The 13,457-nt window shown below is 35.6% G+C and overlaps 2 protein-coding genes across 2 annotated transcripts; one reads left to right on the top strand and one right to left on the bottom strand.

Annotated features, from left to right (window-relative positions):
• Positions 1-258: 258 nt before the first annotated feature.
• Positions 259-7,994, top strand: SPPA (signal peptide peptidase). The gene is made up of 13 exons (XM_089629548.1): positions 259-714; positions 1,020-1,203; positions 2,055-2,192; positions 2,276-2,446; positions 2,512-2,615; positions 2,966-3,033; positions 3,722-3,885; positions 3,989-4,058; positions 4,732-4,886; positions 5,314-5,419; positions 6,744-6,831; positions 6,921-7,064; positions 7,523-7,994. The coding sequence occupies exons 1-13, from the start codon at positions 289-291 to the stop codon at positions 7,751-7,753; spliced, it is 2,049 nt and encodes a 682-aa protein (XP_089485674.1). The 5' UTR covers positions 259-288; the 3' UTR covers positions 7,754-7,994.
• Positions 7,995-8,386: 392 nt separating this feature from the next.
• On the bottom strand, positions 8,387-10,584 carry LOC149384142 (protein STRICTOSIDINE SYNTHASE-LIKE 11-like). The gene is made up of 3 exons (XM_089629275.1): positions 10,303-10,584; positions 9,653-9,925; positions 8,387-9,081 (listed from the first exon to the last, which is right to left on the bottom strand). Exons 1-3 carry the CDS (start codon positions 10,539-10,541, stop codon positions 8,598-8,600), a joined length of 996 nt encoding a protein of 331 aa, XP_089485401.1. The 5' UTR covers positions 10,542-10,584; the 3' UTR covers positions 8,387-8,597.
• Between the last annotated feature and the right edge of the window lie 2,873 nt (positions 10,585-13,457).

Here is a 13,457-nt window from a genome sequence, read left to right as displayed (position 1 = left end):
GTGAACGAAAATTGATATACCGCATATGGGGAGGAAAAAAAAAAGAGGAAGTGATTAGTTCAGTTCAGTCTAATTCTATTTTAATGTAGTTGAGTTCAAGAGTTTATCGTGATAATTATTACTCTCTTAACGTAACAGATTTAATTTATAAAGAAAAATTAGACGTGGACAAACCGAGATACGATGACGTGGACAAAACATAGCCTTGTCATCTTTCCTTTTTTCCGTCGAGCATTTTCAAACGCATGAAATAACGCACTTTTCGGCGGTTGAGTTCAGTGATCAACAATGTCGAAGCTCCTTCTTTTACATTCTTCTCTCCTCACCACTCCAATCAATCGTCGAAGTATTGCATCGGTAATTCTCTCTGCTTCGAACTCCATCGACGTTCCTTCTTCTTCATCGCTCAGATTCGCGCTCTCGCTTTGTCCCCGAGGTCTCGCTGGCCCTACTCGTCGGAGCTTCTCGGTTCGCGCTTTCGAATCTTCATCTTCGTCTGATTCGGCGAAGCTTGGAGATGAAGACGCGGAGACGGAAGAGAAGGTTCATAGCGAGAGAGTGAGACGATCGGAGGAGGAATATCCGAGCGGCGAGTTTCGGTTTGAGAAGCCGAGTGCGTTGAAGAGCTTCGTCGTCAAGCTGCGAATGCTTGTGGCTTTTCCATGGGAGCGAGTTCGGAAAGGAAGTGTTCTCACCATGAAATTGCGTGGCCAGGTTTCGATTCCTTCACTGAATCAGATATAATTTCTTAATTCGCTTTAAATCAATTTATTTTTCGTCCGTTTCGCTTAGAGATGATTAAAGAGGAAAAAAATAAGATTAGAAAAGAGAAATTAGCCATTTTTATTTTTATTTTTTATATATATTAGATAAAGTATCTGGAGCAATGTTTATCTAATGTTTCAGAGACAGAGATGGATAATTTGGTAACTAGGGGTCGTTATGATTTAAATTTTATTGAAACAGTTGTTGCGGATTATGTGAACTAATTAGTGTCTTGCTATGGAGTTTGAATTCAGATATCTGATCAGCTGAAGAGCCGTTTTGCTTCTGGACTATCTCTGCCTCAAGTTTGTGAGAATTTCGTGAAAGCGGCTTATGATCCTCGAGTATCTGGTATCTATCTCCATATTGATTCGTTGACTTGCGGGTGGGCAAAAGTTGAAGAAATTCGAAGGCACATTTTGGATTTCAAGAAATCAGGTACTTCTTCGAGCTTGTGTTGGTCGTCTAGAGTTCATGCCTCGATTTTATGTTACTGGACTTCTCGAGGGCTCCATAGTGTAAGCACAAGAACACAAACACGCAGGCGTACAAACACTTTTTCATTTCCAACATTCATGGGTTCTCTTCTCGAAATGCATTTCAAAAAGCTTATATATGCTATGTAGGCGTTCACATAGCCTAGAGTCAGTGGTTTGTGGGCTCACTTTATGCCACATAGAGTCTGTGGGGACTATTATTATGCTTGTATAGCCTTTGTCTCTGGGAAGCTTTATGAAGCCTTCAAGTGCCTCTGAGTCATGTTTGGAATAAGGCTACAAAAGTTCATCTATCCTCCACTATCTCGTAAAATGATTTCCATCGTAAACGTTTCAAACAAAAGCTGACACAAACTGATAAACTATTTTTTTTTATATAACTGTGGTGTCTGGTTTGGACCTGACTAAATTCCACGAGGCCCTGGCATTATCGACTGGGAGACTATCCCAGTGTCCCGGATTGTTGCGTCCAGGGGGAATCGAGGCCCTGGCAATATAGTTAATGTTCTGCCGTGCAATAAACCAGTTACTAATTTTGATTTTAAAAGAGTTAAGTGTTCTTTTTGTGACTTTGGAGAGACCTGTTGCATTTTTTGCGCAGTTGTCGCTTCCTTTTATGCATTCACAAGTAGTGGACCTTTAATAGCTGATATTTTTCTGGCTTAAACAAGCAGAGTAGTTTCTTAAAGGCTTGAACCCCTTGGCAGAGCAGTTTCTTAGATATTCATGGACATAAATTAACTTTCACAGGTGTTCCGTTCTGCTGTGACTAACTTCTAATGTTTCTTCTAGGTAAATTCATCGTAGCCTTTTTACCGGTTTGTCGAGAGAAGGAGTACTATCTTGCTTGTGCTTGTGACGAGATATATGCCCCTCCAAGTGCCTATTTTTCTATTTTTGGCTTTACGGTTCAAGCATCATTTCTTAGAGGTATCGTCATTATGCTGTCCTTGTGTGAATTAGACTCTGATAAAATTTTGAAGTTCAGGTAACATGGAAACTTTTGGTTTTAGGTGTTCTTGATAAAGTTGGAGTAGAACCTCAAATTGAAAGAATAGGTAAATATAAAAGTGCTGGTGATCAGCTAAAACGTACAACCATGTCTGATGAAAATTGTGAGATGCTCACTGCATTGCTTGACAACATTAATGGGCATTGGCTGGATGCAGTCGCTGCCTCAAAAGGTGCGTACTTTATCATAATTTCGAAATTTTTAGGTTTCAAATAATTCATCTACAATTCCTTATAGGAAAGGAAAGAGAGAAGGTTTTGGAGTTTGTTAATGAAGGAGTCTTTCAAATTGAAAGGCTGAAAGAGGATGGCTGGATAACCAACATAAAATATGATGATGAGGTATAGAACTCTGACATTGCTGTCCGACTAGTGGTCAACTGTTCTTGTACTTACCTAGTTTGAATGAGTTCGTACAATTATATGGCTTCCTTTTTCATTTTTGCTTCCTGAAATTTTTTTTATTTATGTTTTTAGTTTTCTTAGAAGAAACTCAAAGTTTTTATTAGAATTAAAAGAAGTTACAAAGAAAAATGACTCCGAGAACTCCGACACGTTGTTCGGTCCCAACGCTAATTAGTTGGTAGGTGTATAGGTTTACTGATTTACATTTAGATTTAGGACTGGTTTCCTCACGGTGACATAAAATAAAAGTTCGATTCAGTCTATGTAGTAACTCTCATGCCTTGCAGATTACCACAATGTTGAAAGAGAGGCTTGGAGTGAAGAAGGATAAAGAACTTCCAGTGGTTGACTACAGGTTATATGACTTACTATATGTGACCTGCACAAAATATGAATTCGGTGCTACCACATGTCCATGTGCATCTAACCATTTCGTTAGCCATTTACATCTTCTTCGTATACCAAATCACTAGTTAGGCAGGTAAGTTTGTTTGAATCTGGATTGATTCTTATGGTTTAATGCTCCATTATATGCGTCGATGTGCCATTATCAGAATTTTACAATATAGTTTATGCATTAGCCATAGTGTTCAGTGTTTCATTATATTCGTTTAAAAGCTCAGATAAATTTTGAGGAATAATAATCTTATTCATCTCTCGTAATTTATAAAGAAAACTGTATAAACCTACTGAACGCCTAGAAAATAGCAAAAACCAGCTATATATTAAATAGAATAAAAATGCACATGGAACACAGATAAATCACATCCCTATAACCTAGGAACTAATTTCGCTGTATATATATTACTAGTACATATTTACCGGAAGTTTTTAGTGCCGGGAATACATAAATTATTTTATTTTATTTCATTTTTGGACACTCTTGAATTTGTAATGATGGGATGGTTTTCGTGTTTCATGCTCTAAGGTATTATGGTTGTGTAATTTTTGGACACTTAATATTTTTTGTTGTATTTGTTTTTCACTTCCCCGTTTCTTAGCTAGCAAAGCACCTGTTAAACGCATTTTTTTTTCTGATTCAGGAAGTACAGTAAGGTTAGAAAATGGACACTTGGTTTATTGGGGGGTAAAGATCGAATCGCTGTGATCAGAGCTTCAGGGAGTATTAGCCGTGTACGCAGTCCTTTTAGTTCTGGTTCTGGAATTGTTGGTGAACAATTCATTGAGAAGATTCGTAGTGTGAGAGGTAGTTAAGATTGCTTGATTGATCTTTTTTTACTAACCTCAACTTGCACTTACTTCTGCATTTTCTTATATTTTCCAGTCGTTTGGATGTTTTATCTTTCCAGAGTCCAAAAAGTATAAGGCTGCTATTATTCGAATTGACAGTCCAGGAGGTGATGCACTTGCTTCAGATTTGTAAGTGATATCTTAAAAAATCAGCCTAATTTATACGAACAGACATGCCTGGCCTGTCTCTACCAAAAAGAAAAAAGAACAGAATGTATATTCTTCATCTGTTCTAGTACAACACCACGAAACTATAATGTTGCGTATATATACTAAACACTCCTTGATAGCTTCGCTTTCAAAAATCAGTTTAGTCCCCAAGTCCACGCCTGACCCCACAGCATTTGAAGATCTGGAAACACCAGCAATTGCTAAAGTGGTACCATTAGAAGGGCTTGAACCTAGAACCTCTTGGAAAGAAACCAAGGGCCAACCACTCAGTTTCACTATAAAACCCTTCAGGAAACGATACCTACGATGAAGCTATAGGACAAATACCTTTATAGTTGACCAGAGGCTTATGTGGAAAGGCATTCAAAGATCTATATCTGCTGTCTTTGTAGTGTTGTAACAAAGCTTCACTTTCCGTTGTAACTAAGGATTTACATCCTTATGTAGAAAAAGTTCCGTTGGTATCAATAATAGTTGATCTCTTTCGAAACAGGATAGAAGATTAACATATTGCTTGTAATTTTTTTTTCACCGGTACAAAGAATGACTGGTTTTGTATTGTGAAAACGTTTTATACGTTTTTTTTTTTACGGCCATCTTAATGTTTACTGGTTTTTGTTATGATGTGAAGGATGTGGAGGGAGATCAGATTATTGGCTGAATCCAAGCCGGTAATTGCTTCCATGTCTGATCTGGCAGCTAGTGGAGGATACTATATGGCAATGGGGGCACAGGCCATCGTTGCAGAAAATCTGACCTTAACTGGCTCAATTGGCGTTGTGACAGGTGAAGTCATGCTGAATGTGTGTGTGTGCGCGTATATATATATATAGAGTAGATATATAAAAAGAAGAGACTAAAATGTAATTATTAATAGAAAAGAAGAGAAAGCTTCGGCTAGATCGAAGCAAGATACAAGCTGAATGGCACTAGGCCAATCTCTATCGAAGCGAACTAAAAGTCTGCAGAATGTTATGTTGAAGGCTACAGTGTATCATGAATTGAAACAAACTAAATGTGTTATTAACAAAAGTAACCATTTTTTTTCTAAATTTTCGTTTGGTGGCATGGAGAGCACTTTGGTGGGACAAGTGATAGTTGGTAAAATGTGGAAGAAATTACCAAACATTAGTTTGAAATTATCATCGTTGACTTATTTTTCTTACCAATATAATGGTGTATTTGATTTGATTTTATTTCTCCTCTTTCATAGGAAAATTTAATCTAGAAAAGCTTTACGAGAAGATTGGGTTCAACAAAGAGACCATATCCCGGGGAAAATACGCTGAGCTTCTTGCCACTGAAAACCGACCTTTCAGGTTAGACACCGTTAGTCATATTTTGTTAGAAAACATTGCACTATTGAAGTGTAGTCCATTATAATGACCTTAACTTACCTTGATGGAGTCTAGCCCAGAATGATGAATATAAAATTATACACCCCTTGGGTAGAACTCATCCCCAAAAGTTAGCTATTAAGGAGAGAGTGCCCAAGGGGTTTTAGACTTGCATACTATGCTCATACTTTAGTTACATGGTACATACCACCACACTTCCGACACTGAAGTCCACACCCTGGATATCCCACTCTGGCTTTTCCAGGTTGCCCCTCCCTTTGTTGTTCATTCCACAAGGTGGGTTGGCGTGGAATTAGCTCTGATACCAATTGTTACAATCCCTTAGGTAGAACTCGTCAGAGGATGCCAAAGACCCACATACTAAGTCAATATTTTAGTGATGTGTCGTGTATCTCTTTGTTGTTTTCCCATTGATGGACACAGTGATCTTTTTTCGTTTTTTATTCGTAGTAATGTGTACTAAATGATGCATTCACTTTTGGTATAAAAAAAAAAAAAAAAAACAACTAAATGATGCATTCACTAACTGGGTGTCCATATTCATAAATAAATGCCATAATAAATGCGTAGAAGGGGTCTGTGCCTGGAAAATTTTGCGTATTCCCTGAAGTGACAGGGTTAACTTTATCTAACTGTACAATGAATCAGAATTGGTTTCTTGCTACAGATTAAGACAGAACATACAAACCTCTGGAAATGAGAGAGCAATAAAATTAAAATAGATCCAAAGCAGTATATATATTAGACAGGTAAGGCTGATTTAATGGTCTATCAGCCTTTCCAGTAGTAAGTAGTAGTTGCTAATCTGTATTTGTAACATCATTCTATTTGTAAGGAAAGGCTGATTTAATGGTCTCTCTCTCTCTCTCTCTCTCTCTCTCTCTCTCTCTCTCTCATAAAATACAATATATATACATATATATATATAAAAAAATTGGCTACATAAGTCACCTAAACTATAGGAATTGTAAATTAGCCAACCTTTGGTAAATACTTTGTAAATAGCCAACTTGCATATGTGGCAGCCTATTAACTACCTAAAATATGTTTGATTGTGTTAAATAAGTCTTTTATTAATCTGTTAATAAGTTTACTTGACTATTTACAAGAAATTAACTAAAGGTGGGCTATATCTCAATCCACTATATCCGTGTGGCTATATAGCTTAATGTCAGTAGTTGACCATTTTACCCATGCATGTGCATGTAATGTCATTGTGTAGTCTACGTTGGTACCGTGATCTTGGAATCTAAAAGTGTCCCTCACAAACTCTCTCTTTTAACAGACCAGATGAAGCAGAGCTATTTTCCAGATCTGCCCGCAATTCCTATCAGCAGTTCCGTGACAAGGCTGCCTCTTCCAGATCAATGACGGTAAATAAGCCAAGCCTGTTCTAACGCCGAGTTTCTGGTTTGGTTATAAGGTTTAATTAAAATCTCGGATCCCATGATTGTACTTCCAGGTAGATGAAATGGAGGAAGTTGCACAAGGGAGAGTTTGGTCTGGTAAAGACGCTGTGGCACGAGGTTTAGTCGATGCGATTGGCGGGCTGTCTCGTGCTGTGGCAATTGCAAAGCAAAAGGCCGATATACCCCAAGACGCACAGGTTTGACGATTATAGGCTTCTTTATGAATTCTTCTCTATTCTTTTAATATAGTTCTAAATTTATGACTATATACTTGTGTCAAAGTAACAAATCTGTTCAAAATTCTCTTTTGCGCTCAGTATGTTTCAAAATTAAACGTATGACATTAAGTTTATCAATATGTTTCAGATTTCCCTTTGACAGCCGAAAAAAAAAAGATCATGAAGCTTTGTGGGGAAAAATAAAATTAGTTCAGTTTTCCGCAGCTTGATTGAGATTCAGAACATGTAGTGGCTTAGCTATAATTTTTTAATGCCATAAATTAAAAAAGAAAAGAAAAAAAAAGGAATGGATATATTTGCATCAATTTTATCAACTCAGGGTTGAAGTGAATTTTGACATAAGTCAGGGAACAGATTTGTTATTTTCCTTAATCGGTTTTGAGGTGTTAGCTCTTATGGTCCGTCTCGGTTTTCAGGTGACGCTCGTGGAGGTCTCGAGACCTTCCCCGTCGCTGCCGGAGATATTGAGCGGCGTGGGAAGTAGTATCATCGGAGTTGATGCAACGGTGAAAGGACTGCTTCGGGACATGACGTTCGGCGATGGTGTTCAAGCCCGAGCCGATGGAATCTTGTTCGAGAGGCTAGAAGGATCTTCCAATGCCAATCCATTCTTTGCATTGTTAAAGGATTATCTCAGCTCTCTCTGAGGTTATACAATTCTACTTAATTCTTTTTAAAGCCTTCTGATGTGTCTCCCGATCTTCATTGTCTACATGTTTAAGAGACGTAATAATTCTTCACTTGCTCGTAAACCTTTATACGACTGCATATATATACATATTGAGTCTTTGGTAAGGTAGACTTCTTTTTCGAAACCAAACCGAGGCACAATCTTACAGTCGTAATTTCTCTTTCGGTAAATTAAAATGGTACCCTATGAAGAAAGTTGCAGATAAATTTAATAGTTATTTGACACACATAATCTGTTCGAAGAAAGGAATTGGGTTGCTCTTTCCACCATTTTTGCACTTCTATGGTTCAGCTTTTTGAAATTTCATCGTCTCGCGATTCTCTTTCTACTTTGTGATACAACCTGGTGGTCTGTATCAGCTTCAATATGCAAATAAAACTAATCTCCATATACTGAAGGAGAAAATACATACTACAACGTAGAAGTACTTAATAATCCTAACGTAGGAGTACTTAATAATCCTAAACTTCAAAATAAATAAAAAATAAAAAAAAGCTCTTCCTTAGAAATGACAAATCCTAAAATACTAGATAATATACCTAAAACTAATTTAAATTAAGCCAATGAACTTGGAGCATATCACATTGTTAGAAGTGTTTCACATTGTTATTCTAAAAAATTTAAAAATACATCTCATGCAAAGTAGAAAAAAAAAAACACATTCAATCAAATCAAATTATACCAAAATACCAAAAAGGTTACCATTTTTAACATGATATTTATATAATTTCTCTTGAAACACTCTAGTACATGTCAAGTAACATTTCGTACCGAGCATATAATGTCACATAGGAGTACATTCAGTTTATTTTAGCAAGAAAATCTGCTTCCATGGATCCAACATAGTACTGACCGTACCACGTTCTGACCCGCTCATGAAATTCACTAATCGTCTGATTGTTGTAAAACTTGCTCAGATCTTCTCCAGCCACAAACTTTCCATTTCCGTCGATTTGTATAGCCGCTGGACGTTTAATCCCATTCAACGGAACGTTGTTAACGGCGACCCAAAAATCTCCAACCATGCTCCTCTTGATTCCTTCGGGCCTTCCCAAAAACCCGAGAAGTACCTCTGACGTAAAAGCCTTCGAGCCCGTTAGCCAATATTTTGTTATTTTTTGGGATATGTACTCGCTCACTAGAACGTATGAACGGTCCGAACTCAATGCAACCCCGACCGGGCCGCCCAGATTATTTAGAAGTATCGTCACTCGATTAGTATTACGGTTGTATCTTAGTAACCTTCCTGTTGCGTCGTTGGCCGCGGCTGCCATTGGCATTTGGCTAGAAAACCATTCACATAAAGATTGTGCATATTATTATAAACAGAAACTTAGCGATATAAGCCACAAAAACATAAGCGTTTGCGTTTTAGTCAACGTTTTGTAAATATTTCGTAAATAGCCAAAAATATGACGTAGCCAACATCATTTACACATATTTACTAGAAATTTACTATTCGTTTTGGTCATTTTGACAGCGTCAATATATTTACGTGGTTATTTATAAAAAAAATTAACGAAATGTTGACTATTTAAAATTTTTTGATATTTCATATGGTTATATAGTCAATGGACCCTATTATAAAAGTAAATTAGCTTTAATTCTATTACTCAACCCCTAAATTATATAGTTTCTAATATATGCCCCTTTAAGATACAACCGCAAATTAATATAAATTTACTCTTATTGTTGTTATTTCCATTTTTTCGTATTATATATGAACAAAAACAAATAAAATAAATGTTTTTTTTTTTTTTTTTTGGATACCAGGCTAAGCAGTAAAAGAAAAAGAGAATCATAATTCATTTGGTGTGAAATTAAGGAATGAAATCGTATAGATATATCATAGTACCTGAGATTGAACTTAAGACTGGCAACTGTGTGATAAACGTCTCCGGTGACTTGGTCAACGTCCAATGCAGTGACGACCGAGATTGGTCGTGTCGTATCGTTTGGAATGACCGGAAGTGCAAGCCTGTCCTGAGCTCCAACCACAAGAAGCCCTCTATAAGCATCTCCAATATACAACTTCTTCTCTTTCAAATAAAACCCTAGACCTGTCGGCCTCCCACAAATATACCCTAGCCTCTCCGGATCATCTGTTCCATCACATTCCAAACTTGTCCTGAAAATAATTAAAAAGAAAACAATTATATAACATCCAAGAAAAAAAAAAAATATGTACATACGACTCCACTTCTTATGATAGATATATTTAAGAGTGTTATAGCTAAATCGCCAATTGAAATTAATGGATTTGCAAAATAGCTAAAGTTAGTTTGAAAGTGATAAATTGCTTAAATGTCAAAAAAAAATTAGTGACAATGTAAAAAAAAAAAAAAAATTACATTGTAACTGTAGTTATTTTATTGAAAATTCGAAAGTTTAGTTATTTTGCTAATAATTTAGTTTCAAATAACTATCTTTGTGGAATGTTATATATATATATATATATATATATATATATATAAATGATGATCAAGTAAGAAATTATGATTATACCTCAAAGGTGAAGTGACGTAAAGCTCTGTGAAGTTCATATTTGGCCGATCGTATCTGAGAACTCGGCCATCTGAGATCCCCGTATACGGTGTTCCGTTGGCATCGAAGGTTGTTGATTTAGGGCCTCTTGAAGTTCCCGGGAGATCAAGACGTCCAAAACCCACTATTCCAGCACCTTGGGAATTCACACTCACCGGAAAACTCAAACATACAAAGATAACTACTATATTGGATATCATGGCGTACCTGCAATGCACTTTATATATTTGTTGTGAAAATGAATGTATTTATAACAAAATTTGTCTCTATTAATTCACCTAGTGATATGACGTCTGATATATTATCTAATATCTCGAGGTAAAATATCATGTGTAACATTTTATTTATTTATTAAGTACGTTGACCATCTGATTGAGGTTCAGTGTTACTTTTAAATAATATGATATATATAATTGAAGTTATTAATTGAAGAATTTGTTGTAATTAATCAATCTTTTTTTTAGATTATAGCCTCAGTTTTATTTTATTAGATAAATAGCTCACATATTTTTACAGGTATAATTATGCCCCTGTAGAGAAGAGTTAAGTTAATTTAATTTACTCTTGTAGCTAATTTCATTTACTGCAAACTTAATTTGATTTAATATGTAGTTAATTTAATTTACTTCAAAGTTAATTTAATTTACTGGTAGTGGTTGTGATTGCGTGAGAGGTGCAAAAGAGAAAAGTTGGCGTCGGATAAGAATTTATTTAATTTGTTCTTTAGTTAATTTAATTTACTCTTCCAGTTAATTTACTTACTGCAGACCTGATGGTGGTGGTAGATCTGCGCGAGAATTCACTCGGCTCGTTCATCCCAGTCATTGATGATGCGCTGCGCGAATCAAGATCTCGGAATCGCTCCATAGGTGCCGACAAGGCGATCAAACCTCTGAGTAACCTCAGACCAGCCTTCGTTTTAGACCTTGTATTCGTCCATGAATTTCAGTCCCCCGCGCCCTCGATGCACCAGACTTCGTCTGATCGAGCCTCTTCAACATCACTGGCCTCCCGGCCGACGACTCAGCTTGTGCGATACCTATTTGAGCTTGAACGAGAGCTGCGATAGGCTATTTGTACAGGGTGTAACTTCGGGCTTCAGTTCGGATATTTTTGTAAATAATCCGAACTTGGGCTATTTTACAAAATGAAAGTGAATTATTGGCTACCGGGCTAATTGAAGTTATTATTCCGATTAAATTGAAATAATATTGTGTTACTTTTATAATTATTGCAAAAAAATAGAGTCCGGATACCATTCAATATATACCAAGATTTGATTTAAATTAAATATTAATGTGTATAAAAAAGTTTTTTTTTTAAATATACAATAAGAATTATACTTTGGAATTGTCCTTTTATGATATCGATCGATTGATGTGAATTAAATAGATAACCTATAAATATAAGGGCAGATCATCATAGAGGCAGTTTGTTACGTTTATAGATTAAGATGTCAATGGAACTTCTAGCAGACCCCAATTTCTTTACCATAAAATTTTGTGATCGAGATACTATGTCTTATTCCACTACTCAAACAGCTTGTTTACACTAATGTCAACTAAAACGACTTGTATGTACATATTGTAACCCGGGTCTTTTTCGGTGTCTTATTATCTTATCCCTCTTCAATTCGATTATGCCATATCGTCTGAACGGATATATATAAATATTATATAGAGACAAAGAATGACAGAGGGTCGTTGTTCACACCTTACATGCCGAGCCGTCCAAAAAAAAAAAAAAAAATCTAAAGCTGTTAGCAAAAGAACAAATATGGTCACAAATTTGTTTTGCCGATATCTAAAGCCCTCCAAATTTGAGAGTAATCAATCATAGTTTTCCATATGATTTGTAGGCCGATTTTGTTGAAAAGTTGCTAATAGACGTTGATACGTTGCGGATTAACGAAGGCCATGTATTCCCGGATTGTTCAGGGCCATGCATTAAGCATCTTGGTATTGACTAGCTTCTACGCTATGGATTGATTTGATAGTCTCTGGACGATCACTTTCTAATAACTATACATTTATATGTCCTATTTTATATTATTATGTATGCCTATAGTTAATGTTGATTTGGATCAACACTTGGAGTCTTACCCGATTCAATATAGAACTGGACTTTATGATCGCGCATACATTAAAATTAAATGGGGGTGAAATCTCATAATTTGCCGTCGTTGTCTCGTCAGAATATCGTTCATACCTCATCATAACCTTAAAAAATAGAGAAAAGTAATCTAAAGCGATGCAAAGGGGTTTCTCCCGACTCGTCCGGACGCTCAGCATAAGTCCGATTGCAACTATCTTGATTGTGTGTCTTAACGGTTCCTTAAACAAGATTATTCCTAAAATGATCTCTAACTTTGATTTTGTGACTATTAAGTAAATAACAAAATTATATTAAAAAAATAATTTTTTTATTTCATTGAGGGTATAGTTGTACTTACACATGTATAAAAATCATACTTTTGGATTAATTTTGACTTATTGGATTTTGGTCCTAAAATATTGAGGAGGTCATAGTTTAGGAATTGGTATGAAGGCGAATAGAGAGAGAGAGAGAGAGAGAGAGAGAGAGAGAGAGAGAGATTTATGTCCATATCAACGTGTTTAACGATTCTACTCCCTCCAAAGTCTCGTATATACCTAATAATTTGAGAAATCTGGAATATATATATATTAGGAATCTGGAAAATCGTTTGAAAATTTATTGACATTTTGTCTTTTTATTGCATGATGTCAATAAATCTTCAAACAATTTTGGGAAATTCTTTGAAGATTTATTGACATCGATGTCAATTAATTTTCTGGATGTCAATAAATCTTTAAAGAATTTGGTATGTTGAAGATTTATTGACATGCATAAAATTTATTGACAACGATGTCAATAAATTTTCAAAGAATTTTCCATAATCGTTTAAAGATTTATTGACATATAAAAGACAAACTGTCAATAAATCCTCAAACAAATTTTCAAATTTTTCAAACCATTTTTTTTCTCCAGATTTTTAAATTTTCAAAGTTTTTTTTTTCTAACTTCACATGCCAATCGAAAAATGATCTCTAACTTAGTTTTCTGATCATTAAGTAAATAACAAAATTAAATATAAA

The sequence above is a fragment of the Urtica dioica genome, chromosome 10 (genome assembly GCF_054948205.1).
Source record: "Urtica dioica subsp. dioica isolate 48M chromosome 10, U.dioica_male_clone48M_v1_H2, whole genome shotgun sequence".
NCBI lineage: Eukaryota > Viridiplantae > Streptophyta > Magnoliopsida > Rosales > Urticaceae > Urtica > Urtica dioica.
This window is presented reverse-complemented; position numbering and strand designations above follow the sequence as displayed.